This window comes from Anticarsia gemmatalis, chromosome 17, assembly GCF_050436995.1.
Source record: "Anticarsia gemmatalis isolate Benzon Research Colony breed Stoneville strain chromosome 17, ilAntGemm2 primary, whole genome shotgun sequence".
Classification (NCBI taxonomy): domain Eukaryota; kingdom Metazoa; phylum Arthropoda; class Insecta; order Lepidoptera; family Erebidae; genus Anticarsia; species Anticarsia gemmatalis.
This window is the reverse complement of record NC_134761.1, coordinates 8,491,340-8,508,928: the sequence shown is the minus strand read 5'-3', so window position 1 is coordinate 8,508,928 and position 17,589 is coordinate 8,491,340. Positions and strand designations below refer to the sequence as shown.

Below are 17,589 nucleotides of genomic sequence, written 5' to 3'. Positions count from 1 at the left end.
AAATTTTGTTTGAAAATCTGTAGCTCGATTCTCTATCCCTATCGACTTCCGACACCCGGCTAGCTATCGAAAAATTTTATAATAAAATCTGTTAAGCGCCTCTACCGGGCTCCGTAAGAACTATTTTGGCAGTACGTTTTAAATGTCACTCTCGGTACTCGACAGTATCGACTGTAGAGAATCCGATACCTATCCGATACTGTTACGCAAGATTGTTGTTTTGTAGCTCGATTCTCTTACTATCGACTATCGACAACCGACCTGTCATCGAGAAATTTTGTATGAAAATCTGATCAGCGCCTCTGACGGGTGCTGTAGCAAATATTTTGGCAGTACATTCTAAAATTTCGATAGCTAGCCGGTTGTCGGTATTCGATAGTGGTAGAGAATCGAGGTACTGGAAAGTGTATTTATTTTGCCATTACGTTTACACAATTCGGTTACAGGTTACACTGGTTAGCCCGCGATTACGGCCAGTGTAATCTGCGCCCGAAAGTTTCGCAATCCAAGGTAAAATAGGTACGTACGACGTACATACGTGGTGTATTTTCACACGAAAACATAAAATGATCTATTCTAACTGGTCTATTATTGTTTATTATCAGCGCATATTTTCCTACTGCAGGGCAAATGCCACTCTTCCTTCCTTCTACCTATTTCTACCTAAAGCTATGCCAATCTTTAGTATGACAGTCCAACTCATCTCGCCATCTCTTTCTGGGCCTACCCCATTGTCGCTTTCTGTCAACCGGGTTCCACTTCCACTCAGTGGTTATGTTTGCCCAGCGATCATCATGCGGAAGATTCGACCAGCCCAGTTACATCTCAATTTCGCAGCTGAGTGGCCAATAACAGCAATTTGTGTCTTTGAGCACAGTACCGAGTTTCTTACGAGGTGTGTTAACTTGACTCCCAGGATACTGCGCTCCATTGTACTTTGGCATATCCCGAGTGCGAACTTTTGACGATTATATTATTGTAAAAGACCTGATTTCCAAAGTTTTGGTGGATAGTTTTACGTAGGTAAATATTAGGCACAAATGTGTGAACTGTACAGTGCTGTTATCAGTAAGTGTCAATGGAGCATGCCATCAAACAATCATCATCAGCCTAGCCTTTTTTTCATCTTTGCTGAGGTTGGTTTCCAGTCTCACCGGATGCAGGAAGAATTGCTATATTGTTATAACAATAACAATAAAAAAAATAGTTTTCATAAAAGGCAAATTTAATACAGCAACATTACAGATACAAAGATGTTAAATTGTACTATACAAGTAAAGTGAGTCACAACTAATTACTTTTATGTTCTTCTGTATCAGTGAGCTTGTTTAAGTTACGAAAAGGTATATCTGCGAGACGTGTTATAATATAATCTAGTTGGTGATAACTTGGTTTCTTGGTAGTAGTAGTTTATAAACGTTTAGTTGAGTGCCTCAGGGTCGTTGACAGCGGGCACGGGCAGCACTGGGACGACCACGTCGACAGGCTCGACGGGAACAGGCACGTCATCGACCACAATAACGGGATCAACGGCGGGCTGGTCGGGGGCAACAGGGTATCCAGGACAAGCAGGGGGCGGGCGTTCGAAGGGAGGAAGAGGCTTGTCGGGAAGAGGGCCGATGGGCTTGTTGGCCTGGTTGACGTTGATGATCACCTGAACGAGGGGACCTTCATCATTCGCAAAAGGATTTGGGAGACCGATATCAGGATAAGGGAGGTCTTCGGGGTGGGGGCGGCCGACCGGACCGGCGACGGAGACGGCCACGAGGGCAGCGAAAGCAACGAAGAGTTTCATGTTCCTTCTGAAAACAATAATTTGAGTTTCATTTACGTATTTAGTTAATTGACAACAAACTGTAAATTAGTATCTGATTTCTTGGTAATTTATGTTTAGAATAATTTCATGTGTAGATACAATAATGTTGAAATTTTAAATTATAATACGATAGAGTATCATATTAATAATTATAATAATTTCTTTTAAATGTATGTATGTGGTTAATTGGTTATAAATGGTAATTCTTACCTTTATTTGACTGACAAGATCTAACTGATGCTTGTTGAGTTCTGTTTGAGTGTTTTATACAGAGTGTTATCATTATTATCTTCACCTGTGTTGTGTATATAATTAAAATTAGTTTTATTGAAAGATACTTTAATACATTGCTTAATCCATAGAGTTTGGTAAAACATAGTATTGTTATAAGTTGGGTATTTTATATGGCAGTATTATATAGGTACTCGGTATTTCCTAAATGTCGGCCTCCGTAAAAACCTTCGATAGTGAAAATAATACTAGCTTTAGCCCGCGAGTTTTGCGTATAAAGATTTACTATGGTCTCAAGACTGTAGTCCAAAATGAATGAAATCATAACATTAACATAGATTGGATAAATATATTGTACGAAAATAATGGCCCATACCTACTTATTAATCATAGTGAATACTAAATTGTGTCACTGATACAGGTGGAAGTGCTGATTTGTTTTAATTGGTTTAGTTTTTATCTGAAATACTAGTTTTGATCATTGAAATTCTTTAATCACAATCTTGTTGATAGGTTGCGCCCATTTAACAAGATTTCAAAATATTATGTCGGAAATAATTATTATTACTACTCGGTTATTTTCTTGTTCAAAATACAACTAAATATTTAATTAACTAACTACTAAATAAATACTACTATATAAATAATGTGGTTCATCACTTTATCCGTAGAATCGAATGTCCAGAAATTGTTTTACTAAATCATTCTTACAGCCTGCCCCCAAAGAACTGCGGGAAATAATGTAGGTATAATATTAGGTCGGGGAAAAAGTCTTTTCGCATTAAAGTATGTTTGAACTTGTAATAAAATCTCTTTGGCTTCAAGAATCACAAAGGACACTGTTCATTAGGTTTCTTTCAGTGAGCTCGTGAGGTACCCAAATAAATATCGAGCTGTTTTGTGTAGAGAAAAGTTTTTATTACAAGTTCATACATACTATAATGCGAAAAGACTTTTTCCCCGACCTAATAGAATAGAATACGGGAATTATGCAACCTGCGCCAAAATGTTAGGCATTTTAAGGTAAAATGCGTGTTCGCTTAATTCCCGTATTCTATAATACATTAAACATGCAACGCGAGAGTTTAAAAGTTATAACTGCGAGAATATTTTTTAAAGCTGTGAAATAATATGGCTGTCTCGTGTGAACAAGTAAGCAGTGTATAGCAGGAAATTACCGTAAAATTGTCCAGAAAACACAATGAATTACAATAATATGAATAGTATGGATTATTTTATTATCTGCGCGAATACAAAGCGCGTAAAATCATAAAAGTCGTAAGGGGTTACGAGATTAATCAAATGTTGTAAAAAATACCCAATAGTGTAAGGGTTTATCGTCAGACTATCTGCAATAACGTAGCGCATCATTAAACACATTGTCAATCTATATAAAAATTAATTACCGAAATGTATGTATGCGCATAACTTCTCAACAACTAAATTGGATAATTATTTTTTTAATATTTTTGAAACTGTCGGAATAAGGTTTGAATGGGAACGATGGAACGATGGAATCAACGGGAAAAAATTGTACTATACCTGGTCGGGCCAGTCCGCTAGAACAAAATATATTTAGTAAATGAGATCATCTTATCATGAGATGCTGTTTTCTAATTGGGCTAAAAAAGTAGTGCTTTCTTGTACCGCGAAATTTGTATGGATGCAAATCTATACTAATATTATAAAGCTGAAGAGTTAGTTTGTTTGAACGCGCTAATCTCAGGAACTAGTGGTCCGATTAGAAAAATTTTTTCAGCGTTAGATAGCTCATTTTTTGAGGAAGGCTATAGGCTATATATCATCACGCTACGACCAATAGGAGCAGAGTACCAGTAAAAAATGTTACAAAAATGTGGAAAATTTTGACGCATTCTCTCTTATGTGACGCAAGCGAAGTTGCGCGGGTCAGCTAATATCTTATAAATTGTTTGTATCATTGATAATGTTAAAGTAGTTACTGCCGCTGGATCGTATGTATTTACATAGTAGGTACTTTTGTAATATAACAAGGAATTTGTATAAAGAATATAATAAGGTCTGGTCCGGAATTAATCGTAGCTGTATCAATCAAGACGAGTCTATTAATAAATCAAAAAATGAAAATCAAATCATTTATTCATTCAGGTCAAATATTGACAATTATGATAGTCGCTACAATTACCCATCCACAGAACGACCTTAGCAAGTATGGCTTAGGGATCGACCCGCGCGGCTGTTGTTTACTAACGTGTCTATTAATACAATTAATAATCCAATACAGATTTTCACATCATAAAAATATTTAAAAATCCTATTAAGCTGCTACTTAAGAGATTATCTTACGCCTACAAATCTCAAGATAATACGCACATCTGCCGGAAGTCCTAATAATGTATTCTTTCCCGCTGTTCATAGATACGAATACGAATGAGATATCGCCTTGTACGTATGACTTTGATGACCCGCCGATTACACGCTAAACCTCTATTATCTACTCCAAGATAAACTTTACTGTGTGCATTAATACGTAAATATTATCGCGAGATAAACCCTTTTGTGCTAAATATAATTTTATGAATGGCATTTGTATGTGTCGTGTTACGTAATAGACGAATGTTAAATAAGGTCATGTTTGAAACCCTATCAGTGGCATCGTAACTCTCAAATTAATGAAGCAATTTTCTTGCTGTTTTTTTACCGGCTGATAAGGATGAGTGGTCTCTAGCGTTTTTAAAATCAGGCGTTTAAAGACCAGCAGTGCCGAAAAAATCTTTGTATCCGAAAAGATCCTTTGTTTCTCTTACTTTAAGCGCCTATAAGGAATATAATATACCTGCCAATAAGAGGGACTAAGTTTAAAGAGATATTTGTCCAATTTCATGTATAATCAAATAGAAATTCGAATCTCAAGTTAAAAATACTCTTGCTATTAGACCTGCTAAACTAATGTAGGTCCAAAACAACGATTTTCAGAGTATTGAATAACTCCTCACTTTGGTCTATACAGTAACCATCACTTTATTGACCCCAAAGTTTGATTGACTGGCACATTAGGCTTAGAAGATATTGGTAAAACCAGGAATTTTAATAATAATAACAACTGACGTATACACTGAAAGACTGTAAAATTTATTCTATTAATACCATTTACATTATCAATATAACTAAAGACCTACAATAAATAATTAATACAATTTATGATATGATAACATTTTGAATATATATCTCGTCCTATAAAAAAGCCGGGCAGGAATTCAGTTGCATCGTTTTGATCGAAGCAGTCGACAGTAACAGGTAAGAAATTGGTAATAAACAGTCCTAAGTTTTGAATAATAATAACATATTATATTCATTTTGGGTATACCACTGATGTAGATGTAGGAATTTAAAGAAATTTAATAGTATTTTCATGTACAACTAAGTAATTGTTTCCATCATTGTTTTCAGAAGAAACATGAAATTCATCGTTGCATTCGCCGCCCTCGTGGCTGTATCCGTCGCCAGCCCGGTGTTCAAGCCGTCGGCCAACCTGCCCGCGCACCTGCAGGCCATCGCCGCTGCCATCCAGAACCCCAGCACCAACCCCACTACCGCTCAGCTGCTTCAGAACTTGTTGGACCACATCGCTGCCGCTGGCCCCGCTATCGTCCCCGAGCCCATCCATATTGGACCCGAAATCGTTGACTTCCCCGTCCCAGCAGAGCCCGTCATTGTTGGCGATATTCCTGAAGGATCTCCTGCTCCTCTTGTCCAGATCATCGTGAACGTCAACCACGGCGGTGCACCTCCCGTCGGCCCTGTCTTCCCCGACAAGCCTGTGGACCCCGTCATTGTTGTCGATAACGAGCCTGTACATGTCGACCCCGTTATTGTGGTCGATAACTTGCCCGTTCCCGTTGAGCCCGTGGACGTGGTCGTCCCCGTGCTGCCCGACCCCGCTATCAACCTCCCCGAGGAACTCAACTAAGCGTGTCAGTTGCTTCGGAAGGAACTATACCACTACTGGAAAATCGCATATGGATCATGGAAAATGGATACGAGCTGAAATTGGACTGTAGAGGTCATATAAGGAGAGAATTAAGATAATAATCTTTGCCTCCCGTAAATCCGCAGTACAATTATTACTTAAGCTAATTCTCATCGACTTGAAGAATAAAATGTTTCTTTTATACAAAATATGTTTTTTCTTGTTTAACCTACTTTACGAAGACACTTCGACGAATTTTAATGGTCTACAATTAAGTGGAGTGGTATGAATTGTTGGAACTTCTAAGATATAATTTACTGTCAAAATCACGGCATTGATAAACATTGGTGCATGTCACCTTTACTCAACGACTTTGTATTTCTCAACATTCTCTAAGATTTCTGTTTGTAAAACTACTGAATATAAGCTAAAAATACTTGTGAAGTTTAGTAGGTATATTTTTTAATAATTGTAGAAATTTGAATGAAGCGGACAGCCTTGTTTTCGTTTTAAATTCTTATAACAGTCGTGTTTGTTTCAAAACACAATAAAGATTTGATCGATTATCCAGAAACCAGGTGTTGAAAGGTAATTCAATATAGCTTTAGCTTTTATCATAATGTCTTTAGCGTCTTAATGATATAACAATATTATCTAACCTATATTATATTGATCAAACACGGTGATCAAGCGTGTGCAATTGGTGTAAAAAGTTTGTATTTTTTATAAATATACTTATGTATTGTGATATTGAATACTATAATGTCTATCTAATTTGGGCAGCTCTCACGACTACTGATCATGAGGTCCTGGATTCGAATTTTTGCTTGGGGAAAGTGCTATTACAAAATAATATCCAATATTTGCCCAGAGTTTGATAATGAGCCCGTTATAATGACAATAGAGTGTCCCATTATATGTGAATAACAAGGGACAGCGGCGAAACGCGGGTGGATTTCATACATATATCTACACCTTCGGGTATAATAGCCGTGATGTTATGTATGTTACATGCATGTATTATTAAATACTACTTTTACACGGATTCTGCACTAAGCAACTAGATAGTCATAGCCTAGTAATAGCAGTAATTATTTATGTTTATTTTTCAACAGCGCCTACTTATGAAACAATGTACAGGTAAATGATGTTGTTGATGGTTGCTTGGTAGGCAATAATGCTCTACAAAGAGTAACCAATTGGAGGTAGCGCATCCTGGTCACTTTATGGTGACTGCTGAAGGAACTCCGTCAGGTTTTTAGACGGTATGCCCAAATTTAAAAGCCGGTACGCCTAGCCGGCGAGAGAGCCCGACAGACCCCCGCTTCCTACCTGGAGCGGGAAATGCAGTAATGCATTTTCCTGAAAAAAAAGGCAATAATGCTCTAAAGTATCTCAAGATGAGGAGTTTACCATTGAATAGCATGCTACTCGCCACTGTGGCTGTCCATACGACAGACCCGTGCATAGCCACAGCTGCGCAAGAGCCTTCCCGCAATGAGCGAGGGGTTAAGTATTGGCCACGGCGAGAGCCAAATAAGGGCTACAGTGTAAAAGGTAACTGTCTGCAAACATTGATAACAATGTATATTGTGTCGTGGGAACTTTAAAAATATTTATATGAGCAGCGAATACAATGAACAACTAGGTTTAATAGTGCCATTATCAATGAATAGATGTAGTAGATTTAGTTTAAAGACAATTAATAATGAATTAAAATCTGTAATACTTCTGCCGTCCGCGTTAAACGGTGTACTAAATAGATCTGAGATTACTACTCGTATTAACAACAGTTTTATCGAAGATTTTTTGATAATAGTTTAGGATACGATACCTTATAAATTTTACAACTCAATTTTCATATCTTTATTTATTTAGTAGTACCGTATTACAGTAAAAATTTGGAAGTATGATCATTGCTTACCGTTATTTCATAGTTCAGTTTAGGGCGTCAATTAAAAGCATATAAAATATTTATCTCAATGTTATCGGTTTATAAGAGCAATAAAGAATTATTTTCTGATAATATGACAAACTGGGGCCTGTGGACTATATAAAGGAAGTGGTAAGATTCCAGAGACATCAATCAGATCCCAGCGATTAAAAAGGTAAGATTTTTTATTTTGTTATTAGTAAAATATCTATACTATAATATAATAAAGCTGAAGAGTTTGTTTGTTTGTTTGATTGTTTGTTTGTTTGTTTGTTTGAACGCGCTAATCTCAGGAACTACAGGTCCGATTTGAAAAATTCTTGCAGTGTTAGATAGCCCATTTATCGAGGAAGGCTATAGGCTATATAACATCACGCTACAGTCATTAGGAGCGGAGTAGCAATGAAAAATGTTACAAAAACGGGGAAATTTTTGACCCATTCTCTTAGGTTACGCAAGCGAAGTTGCTCGGGTCAGCTAGTGATGTAATAAAATAGCAATAAAAAAAGCAAATGATGTGAAAATAGGCTATTTGCATTTGAGAAACAATTTTTAAACAATACGTCTTTAAATCACATAAATATTTGTTGAACCGTGCGGGATATCCTCGACATCTAATCCCGGTGTTATAAAATTGTCTTTAAATAATTAAACTACTAACATATTATTGTATTATTTTCAGGCGAGAAAATGAAATTCTTCGTTGCCTTTGTAGCCCTTGTGGCCGTGGCGGTCGCCAACCCGCTGAACAAGCCGGCGTCCTCTGACTTAGCTGAGTTGGAAGCCATCGTCGCAGCTATCAACAGCCCCAACACCGACCCCGCCACCGCTGATCTGCTCCAGCAAATGTTGGCCGACGTGCTGGGCCCCCTCGTTCCTCACCCTGTCGTAATTGGACCCGCACCTATTGACTTTCCCCTTCCTGACGGAGGCGCTGTAACTCCTGTTAAGCCCGTAAAGCCTGTGAAGCCCGTGAAGCCTGTTCCTGTTGAGCCTTCCCCCGTCGTCGTTGGCGATATCGCTGAAGGATCTTCTGCTCCCCTCGTCCAGCTGATCGTCAACGTCAACCAGGCCAACAGCGTACCCGTCGCCCCTGTTATTGTTCCCGACAAGCCTCTTCCTCCCTTCCATGAAGATGATAAGCCTGTTGACCCCGTCATCGTGGTCGATGACTTGCCCACTCCCGTTGACCCCGTTATTGTCGTTGATGAGTTGCCCACTCCCCTTGAGCCTGTCATCATTGTCAACCCCGTGCTTCCTAGCCCCGTAATCAACATTCCCGACGAACTTAACTAAATTTTCGATAACTATTCAATAAAATATTTTTTCGAAATACACTGTTGTTTTTTTTGTAATCGTTCTCTCGGAAGATAGTTACTATAGTCAAGTCCAAGTTACTTACTATTTAATGCGTGCAAACTACGTCATTCTCAAGAGGATCAATGGAATATGACACAATTTGGCATCTCTAGACAATGGAAATGGAGAGTGAGAGAGAGTCCGATACGAGTGTGTAAGAGTCATATCCGGAGTATAGTTCGATGGCTTGTTAATTAATGTGACAAAAATTCTCAATCAGTTAACTGCACCAAATCTGACAGTAGGTATAGCTTCACGACAATATCGGATTATAAAGGTAGATTACAGTTTCTGATTCATGTAGGACTAATGCCGAGAAGTTTCGATTTCGGATTTGCTTCTGCGTTTGTTCAATAAAATATTATCGTTTTTTATTCAGCCAAGCAATAAAGATATATTTTATTCATAATATACTTCTTATTCAATTGTAAACTTCTGTTGTTAAGTATAGTCGGGAAACTACATCGCAGCCGCTAGGCAACAGCAATCGACTGTATTGTTTATAAAAGGGCTATATTTCTATCGATAATAATATGTAATTGAAGATTTGACATGTTTCTCATGACGTATTCTTATTGATGGAATAAATGCAAACAAAAATAAAACGATAACTTTTAGCATAGAAATAATGTTTAATAAAGATTACTTAGACAGCATTCACATTACGTATTACCTAGTGGATTTCCTACAAATTCTAATTGTACTTCGATTTCAGTCATGTATTACAGTCGTCTGCGCAGCCACGCCACGCTCGTCAAAATGTATGATTTTCTTAGTTGAGCTGCTCGGGGAGGTTGAGAGCTGGAGAGGGGAGCACGGGGGTGCCGATATTGACAGGCTCCACGGCAACAGGGGCGGTGTCAACGACTTGAATGGGGCTGACATCTACGACATCGACAGGAGAGATAGGCACGTCAACGACCACCACGGGGTCAACGACAACGGGAGCGGGAGCGGGTGCCGGAGCAGGAGAGGGGGAGGGACCAGGAGCTGGGGCGGGAGCAGGGGAGGGGGAGGGGCCAGGAGCCGGGGCGGGAGCAGGAGCAGGGGAGGGGGAGGGGCCAGGAGCCGGGGCGGGAGCAGGAGCAGGGGAGGGAGCAGGTGCGGGAGAGGGGTTGGCAGCGTCAGCAACGATTTGGTTTATGTTCAAGATGATCTGAACAATGGGAGTGTTGGCAGCAACATCAGCCTCAGGGTTCTCAGGTGCGAAGACAGGGGTAGGTCCGATGGCGACATATTCAGGAGCAAACTCCGGGACGGGGCCAATAGCGATGTTCTCTGGGGCTAAGGCGGGTCCGGCCGGGCCAGGGACGACTAGTCCGCGCTGGGTGGGGCCAGCGACGGCCACAGCGATGACGGCAGCTACAGTCAACAGGAATTTCATTTCTGAGGAAACGGGAAAATTGTATTTATATCTATTACTTAAATACCTACTTAATAATATAATGTATAAATCTGAATTCAAATAAATTAGTATTGATATTATTTAATACAGTTAATTAAAGGATATACTCACTTGCTTGTGTTAAAAACAATCTGGTTATCGAATACAGTACTCGTTATTTTATACGAACATGTTATCAAATAATACGTTTAATAGAAAACTATCTTGACACGCTAATACTCTTCCTATTAAGTGTAATTAATTGCGGATTAATATGAGTCAAGAAAAACCGAGTGAACAATGAAATCATTCATTAATGTAATGTCCAAGCAAAATATGTATTAAAGTTCAAAGGCCTTAAAAAATTTATGATGCAACCCGCACTTGGCCAGCGTGGTGGACTCATGGCCTAACCCCTCCCCGTCGTTTGGGAAGAGACCCTTGCCCTGCAGTGGGACAGTAATGGGTTAAAAAAACGCTATTTAATGAAGATTTATGAACAATCACGATCGTTGTTACAATAATGTTTGAAGTTACATCTTAGATGTAATTTTGATTACGATTGTACGGCCATTAGTTAGGCTACTAGGTAGCTTAGCCTTTAAAGTTTCCTAGGTACATTAATTAGTACAAATAAGTACAATTGCAAACAATGATCGTCTTAATGACAATACATCTCAAATGTTTCGATTTACGTTTCCTTAATATTCCTTACAGCCAGTTTTATTCCAGTTTTAGGCCCAGATGCAGCGAGTTTTTTAAGTGTTATGTTATGTGCCTAGTGATAATTTCCTATGGGAGAATATCAAAATAGTTAGCACTGTCTCCGTGGCGCAGTGGTTTAGTCACCACGCCGCTGCTATTGCGTCGGGAGGTCGTGGATTGGATTACCACTTGGGATAATCCGCAAATAATTATTTCGGGTCTGGTTGTACTTTGTGTTCGTCGTTTGTATGTTTGTAAAAGTCTCCGCGACACAAGAGCAATTCTTAGTGCGGTAGTTGTCACAAAAAGAAATGTTATATTATTATGCAAGAGAACAGGAAAATATCATAAGAATTTTGTTGATATTACAACATATTTGAAGTTTACGAATAATCCACTAGTTACAAGTACTAAAAGAACAAAGTACTTTGTTTTCATTGAGTTAGTCATTTATCGCAGTGGATTACTATTATCGGTTTATCTGTTTACTTTAATACCTTAACGCGTTATCTCCCAATTTAGCGTAAAAACCAATTAATGTTTACTTTAAAAATCTTTTATTAATGAATATAAGTCCTTTTATTATTTCGTAGGATTAATTATAAATTGTGATTGCTGCGTTATTGTATGTAATTTATAACTTTTTTATTGATTGCGTATACTTGTGGTATTTAAAAAAAAATGTATTGCCATATTTATATAGATGTAATACTGGGAAATGTAGTACCGATAGGCAGTCGCTCCAGCCCCCGGTTTCTGAGTACATTTAACGGTAGCTTATCTATTAAAAAACTTTTTTTTATATGAGTTTAAACACTATTGAATAGATAAACTACCGCTAAATGTACCTCAGAAACCGGAGATGGGTAAAATACTGGTATCCAGCTGCATTCGGTGAGACTAGAAGCTGAATCCAAGATAGTTGTAAGAGACGCTATGCAGATAATGATGTAATATTAAAATGCAACGGGTGCAAAGCGCGATAGAAAATTAATTTTTTTTTTTTAATTATTTATTGCCCGACGTTTTTTTGACACACACAGGCAGACATTTGTACACATAGTAATATAAAGCGCAGGTCTTAAGGGAAATTCGTAATCTCTTGCGATCCACGGTCCATCAAGTGTTTCAGGTACAATTGTAGCACGATTCTCTACAATTGGAACCATCGAGTCTCGAGAGTTTGACATTAATTAAAATGTACTGCCAAAATACTTTTTACGACGTTCGCTAGAGGCGCTGAACCCATTGTCATACAACATTTTTCGATAACTAGCCGGTTGTCGGTAGTCGATAGAAGCAGAGAATCTCGGTAACACGCATAATATGTACTGGAGCTTATTAGATGGATATTTGGGAGATGTTTTATCTATACTTATATTATAAAGCTGAAGAGTTTGTTTGTTTGTTTGTTTGAACGCGCTAATCTCAGGAACTAATGGTCCGATTTGAAAAATTGTTTCAGTGTTAGATAGCCCATTTCTCGAGGAAGGCTATAGGCTATATAACATCACGCTAATGTTACAAAAACGGGGAAAATTTTGACTCATTCTCTTAGGTGACGCAAGCGCAGTTGCGCGGGTCAGCTAGTGGACTATAACCAAGATTACCCCTATGAGCTTTATAAAGTGTCACCATGATTTAATAAATTATATCTTATTAATTTGCAATTTGGCGATTTTATTACGAAAGCAGCCTTCTTATGAGCTACTTGTGTAAGTTCGTCTTTGCTCCTTGATGATTCTTTGTAGCAATTATTGCTAGTAGAAACAATTTAAAAATGCCGACTATAATCCATTCATGTTCCCATGAAAACAGTCAATAGACTTATTAGATTTTACTTCTATAATTATTTTCAACACAAAGGATTAACTGTATAATCTGTAGATATATATTGTGGAAGTATTATTTTACCAAGAAGAATTTATTTTCCATTAGCAAAATTAGGATAGCTTTTTGTGTGATGCTTGTGTCGCTTGCTAACATAATACGATTAGGCGTTTACTAAGAATTGTATATAAAATATTATCCTTGTACTGTTGATCTACAAGTTATTCTTTATACATCGGCGTGAGGGTGGTTTTATTTCTTTTATCTTTATTTATTTGAGGCTTGGCGAGATATACAAGTGTTGTCAGCCCCATCGTAACCTAAGTTTTAGGAATTTAAAAGTAAAAAGAATGGAGAGCTGACAGGCAATAATTATTTTTATGCATAATATCATGTCTGTAATATTCGAAAGTGTAGTCAGCCTTCTCCATTTAACGGTCTATTGCCACATACCGAGCATGTCACCAAATTCTGGGCTAGTATTGGGAATATTTTAATAGGAATTTTGACATAAAACTTCGGGTAAAAAGACTTAAATATTCTCCGTGTTAAAGAACCGTATCGCAGTCTATTATTATGTTTCACTTACTGGGATAGTTTATAGGCATTTTAACAATTGTGGAGATAAACCTCGCCATTTCTGGATCCATTCTCAGTGGTTTTAAAACAGAGCTTGACACTGTACAAAACTTGACTAGTATTAGTTTCAAAATTGGACTGTAGGAAAGAAATATAACTGTATGAAAAAGTACAGTTAACGTCTTAACAGCATTTACTTTTTTCATAATATACATTAGTATGCTTTTATTGCTGTCCAACTAAAATGCTACTTCGACAAGAAATATTAATTTTATTGCATCCAATCAGTCAAATAAAATATTGATAATGTAATAAAACAATTATAAAATCATAAACAAATAAACCGTGTGCGTAATTGATACTACAAGGCTATGATTATGATTATTATGTTCTCAATATTGTACCTAGTTACCGACTCAAATACAAAACTAGGGATTTTAAAATGAGCGTTTTAAAGAACAGTGTGTTTTTACAATGAGTTTATATATGAAGTTAAGTCTTAAATATATAATTATACGAGGCAAAGCAATGATGTATTGCCTGCATTTATAGGTCGGAGATAAAAAAAACAAACATATTACTTATTACTTAAATCTTTATTATTTTTAAAAGAAGATATTGCGAGCTTTCCATTTTGTTTGCAGGAAGGAAGTCAACTTCGTTATTTTAGTTATTTACACAGAAATAACTTCAGATGTTTTGAATGATTTGCTGTTGAAGTCATTTGTGTTCACCACAAGGTGATCCGCTTAGTTGAGTTCATCAGGAAGGTTGATAACGGGGCTGGGGAGCACAGGGTTGACGATAACCACAGGCTCGACGGGGGTGGGGGCGTCATCGACGACGATGATGGGGTCGACGGGTGTAGGCAAGTTATCGACCACAATGACGGGGTCCACGACGACGTTCTCGTCAACCACGATGACAGGGTCGACATGGTTTTCGGCTTCATCCACAACGATGACGGGGTCAGGGTGTACTTCGGGAACTACAACAGGGGCGACGGGGGTGCTGGCGGCCTGGTTCACGTTGATGATCAGCTGGACGAGGGGAGCAGAAGATCCAGCGGGGATATCGCCAACTACGACGGGGGAAGGCTGGACTGGGGTAAAGTCAATGATTTCAGGTCCAACGGAGATGGGCTCGGGGATTGGCAAGTCGACGATTTCGGGTCCAACGGAGATGGGTCCGGGGACGGGGAAATCAACGATAGCGGGTCCAATGGAGATGGGGGGGAACTCAGGTGCTGGCACGGGGCCGGTGGGGCCGGGGACGATAAGTCCGCGCTGGGTGGGACCAGCGACGGCCACAGCAATGACGGCAGCAAGTGTCAGGAAGAATTTCATTTCTAAAATAGAGAGAAAAACATTTTTTTAAATACATGATTAACCATTTCACAGGTTAATAGAATAATGAATAACATAATAGAAGGATGAAGATGAAGGACATAATAGAATTTGAATTTAAAAATACTTACTTGATACTTGTTTACAATTGCAAGATACAAAGGACCTATGAATTTTGTCAGAAATGCACGAAGTTTTATACGAAAATCTTATCTTTTGGGACCATAAATTAATCAAATTGCTGATAATTGGCAGCGATATATGACGGATGTCATCACTACCTAGTCCATTATATTCTTGTTGTTGAGGCAATCCTCGTGATCTTTTAAATTGACAATCCTTTCGGGTCGTGAATGTAGGTACCTACACGTGTGTGACTTTCCCTGTCATTAATGGATTCTTCCGTCATTAAGATACCACAGCTAGACAAGATCGCAAAACATTTTTATAGAGCAAGAGCCTAACAAATCCGACATATATATTTTATCTTGGACTAGCTGACCCGCGCAACTTCGCTTGCGTCACATAAGAGAGAATGGGTCAAAATTTTCCCCGTTTTTGAAACATTATTCACTGGTACTCTGCTCCTACTGATAGTAGCGTGATGATATATAACCTTCCTCGATAAACGGACTATGTAACACTAAAATAATTTTTCAAATCGGACCCGTAGTTCCTGAGATTAGCACGTTCAAACAAACAAACAGCTGAAGAGTTTTCAGCTTTATAATATTAGTATAGATAATGTATTTGTCTTGTCTTAGTTATTTGTCATGACATTTAAAAATGCACAACAAGTCTGAATTAAGTTTTTTGATAACATGAGAAAGCTAGGAAAAAACCTAACTTGCAAGGTAATAGAGTAGTATTAACAAGGTAACTGCTACATTACTAACTTTGTATTTGTGTAGCATTCTTGAAATTTTTGCTTGTAATGTAGTCATGTATCTGAAATTCGTTATATTCATGAGCTTAGTTGTAGGCAGTCTCAGCCGACTTCTGGAGAAGATAGGCGAAAGGCCTATTCTACTAATAAATATTACTATAAATGCAAAAGTTTGTGAGGAAATATGTTTGCCTCTCACGAAAATACCACTGGACGGATTTCAATGGTACCCTGATATAACATATCTAAAACAGACCAATCCAACCAATGTGTTAAATGTGAAATAGAATGCAAGGATTAAGAATTTCGTTATATTTTCTTCTTAAATTATTTACAAGAGGCCTCTTATGGAACTAAGTGAATGAATTCTCTAGATTTGTAGCACCATTTAAGTAGTTTTTTGCCATCAAAATGGGACATATACAACGTGCCGCTGCAATGGCTCATTTCCTTCAACGTATGGGTAGGGTTAGGAGTTAATAATCATGTAACAAACAATAAAATAACATTGTTAGCTAATTGAAAAACTTTAATGTCACACATACTAAATAATAAAATAATGTAATCAAAACTGTAACACTCTGTATCAACAATCAAAGTACATCAAACGGTGTGAAACGTCGCGTGCGCCGCCTGTCCAATAGCGGGACTCTAGGAAAGAGAGGCTTTATTGTAGTAGCATTCTTTCTCATTTTAGTTTAATTAATTCGAATATCATATGACTCCTGAGCCCGGTGAACGAACTTTACTCGAGTAGATTATGTACAGGCTGTGGATTTTTTGTAATAAAGTTAATTGTTTGTAAGTCGGTAATTAATAATAATAACACAAATTGTTGTACTTTACATGACTAGGGACCTCTAGTCCTATCCATACGGTGAAGGAAATAAGCCATTGCAGTGGCACGTTGTATAAAAATATAATAACCTGTTGGAGATCATTTTAATAAAATTGGTAAAAAGATTATCTCAGACAAACGATACGATTCAAACGAGAATCTACCAATAGGATTGCCCGCGTGATCTTGATAAAATCAAATTATCTTATTGGTTGAATTTTACTTTGCGCAACGCCTCTCCATCTCGTACTTGCAAAGCAGCCTGATGAAACCAAAAAGCAACAGAACTAGAAACATCTAACAAACAGTAAAATACTTAATTGTAAGGTTTGCTACATATATATTCGGTTCGGCATGTACGGTCCAGCAATATTTATCGAACAACAAAACCGACATAATGTATGTCGAGCCGGCTTACCTACACGTTTCGGTTTTGCCGCCAGACTAGGCCGATTAATGCCGAACCGTATATGTACATATGAAGCAAGTCTCACAATGTTCGAGTAATTAATGCAACATTTTCTTTTTTGATCATATAGTAAAATATTTTGTAAATTCTTTTACATCAATTTTACAAAGCAGCTAGCCGCCTGCTATAAAAGTGGCCGCATCGTTGGCTATACCAATTAGTCGGATATCTCTTATTTATATACATTTCGGTGAGTCACCGTGTGTTATACTGCCTGAATGTTAACCGGTGACAGCAGAATAAGGGGTTTTCATGTGTGTGCAC

The 17,589-nt window shown here is 37.9% G+C and overlaps 5 protein-coding genes across 6 annotated transcripts in view; 2 read left to right on the top strand and 3 right to left on the bottom strand.

The window, feature by feature from the left end:
• LOC142979735 (uncharacterized) overlaps positions 1-6,205 on the top strand; it is a 150,730-nt gene extending 144,525 nt beyond the window's left edge. The window contains exons 1-2 of one of the 2 annotated variants that reach the window (XM_076124848.1): positions 5,240-5,323; positions 5,477-6,205. In XM_076124848.1, the coding sequence (XP_075980963.1) occupies positions 5,484-5,996 (513 nt within the window). In that variant the 5' untranslated portion in view covers positions 5,240-5,323; positions 5,477-5,483 and the 3' untranslated portion in view covers positions 5,997-6,205. Of the gene's footprint in view, positions 1-5,239; positions 5,324-5,476 lie in introns of those variants that run through there. The other variant, XM_076124846.1, reaches the window with a different exon arrangement.
• Positions 1,208-2,070, bottom strand: LOC142979910 (uncharacterized). Its single transcript, XM_076125137.1, has 2 exons — positions 2,027-2,070; positions 1,208-1,802 (listed from the first exon to the last, which is right to left on the bottom strand). Exon 2 carries the CDS (start codon positions 1,793-1,795, stop codon positions 1,421-1,423), a length of 375 nt encoding a protein of 124 aa, XP_075981252.1. The 5' UTR covers positions 1,796-1,802; positions 2,027-2,070; the 3' UTR covers positions 1,208-1,420.
• A 1,760-nt stretch (positions 6,206-7,965) lies between the features above and the next one.
• On the top strand, positions 7,966-9,251 carry LOC142980116 (uncharacterized). The gene is made up of 2 exons (XM_076125424.1): positions 7,966-8,104; positions 8,612-9,251. Exon 2 carries the CDS (start codon positions 8,620-8,622, stop codon positions 9,223-9,225), a length of 606 nt encoding a protein of 201 aa, XP_075981539.1. The 5' UTR covers positions 7,966-8,104; positions 8,612-8,619; the 3' UTR covers positions 9,226-9,251.
• A 649-nt stretch (positions 9,252-9,900) lies between these two features.
• LOC142980124 (uncharacterized) lies at positions 9,901-10,907 on the bottom strand. Its single transcript, XM_076125433.1, has 2 exons — positions 10,805-10,907; positions 9,901-10,674 (listed from the first exon to the last, which is right to left on the bottom strand). The coding sequence occupies exon 2, from the start codon at positions 10,670-10,672 to the stop codon at positions 10,061-10,063; it is 612 nt and encodes a 203-aa protein (XP_075981548.1). The 5' UTR covers positions 10,673-10,674; positions 10,805-10,907; the 3' UTR covers positions 9,901-10,060.
• Positions 10,908-14,363: 3,456 nt separating this feature from the next.
• On the bottom strand, positions 14,364-15,136 carry LOC142979995 (uncharacterized). Its single transcript, XM_076125248.1, has one exon. It carries the CDS (start codon positions 15,130-15,132, stop codon positions 14,536-14,538), a length of 597 nt encoding a protein of 198 aa, XP_075981363.1. The 5' UTR covers positions 15,133-15,136; the 3' UTR covers positions 14,364-14,535.
• Positions 15,137-17,589: the final 2,453 nt, after the last annotated feature.

Coding starts and splice junctions, on each gene's coding strand:
- LOC142979910 (XM_076125137.1), bottom strand. CDS start 1,795: ATGAAACTCTTCGTTGCTTTCGCTGCCCTCGTGGCCGTCTCCGTCGCC.
- LOC142980116 (XM_076125424.1), top strand. CDS start 8,620: ATGAAATTCTTCGTTGCCTTTGTAGCCCTTGTGGCCGTGGCGGTCGCC.
- LOC142980124 (XM_076125433.1), bottom strand. CDS start 10,672: ATGAAATTCCTGTTGACTGTAGCTGCCGTCATCGCTGTGGCCGTCGCT.
- LOC142979995 (XM_076125248.1), bottom strand. CDS start 15,132: ATGAAATTCTTCCTGACACTTGCTGCCGTCATTGCTGTGGCCGTCGCT.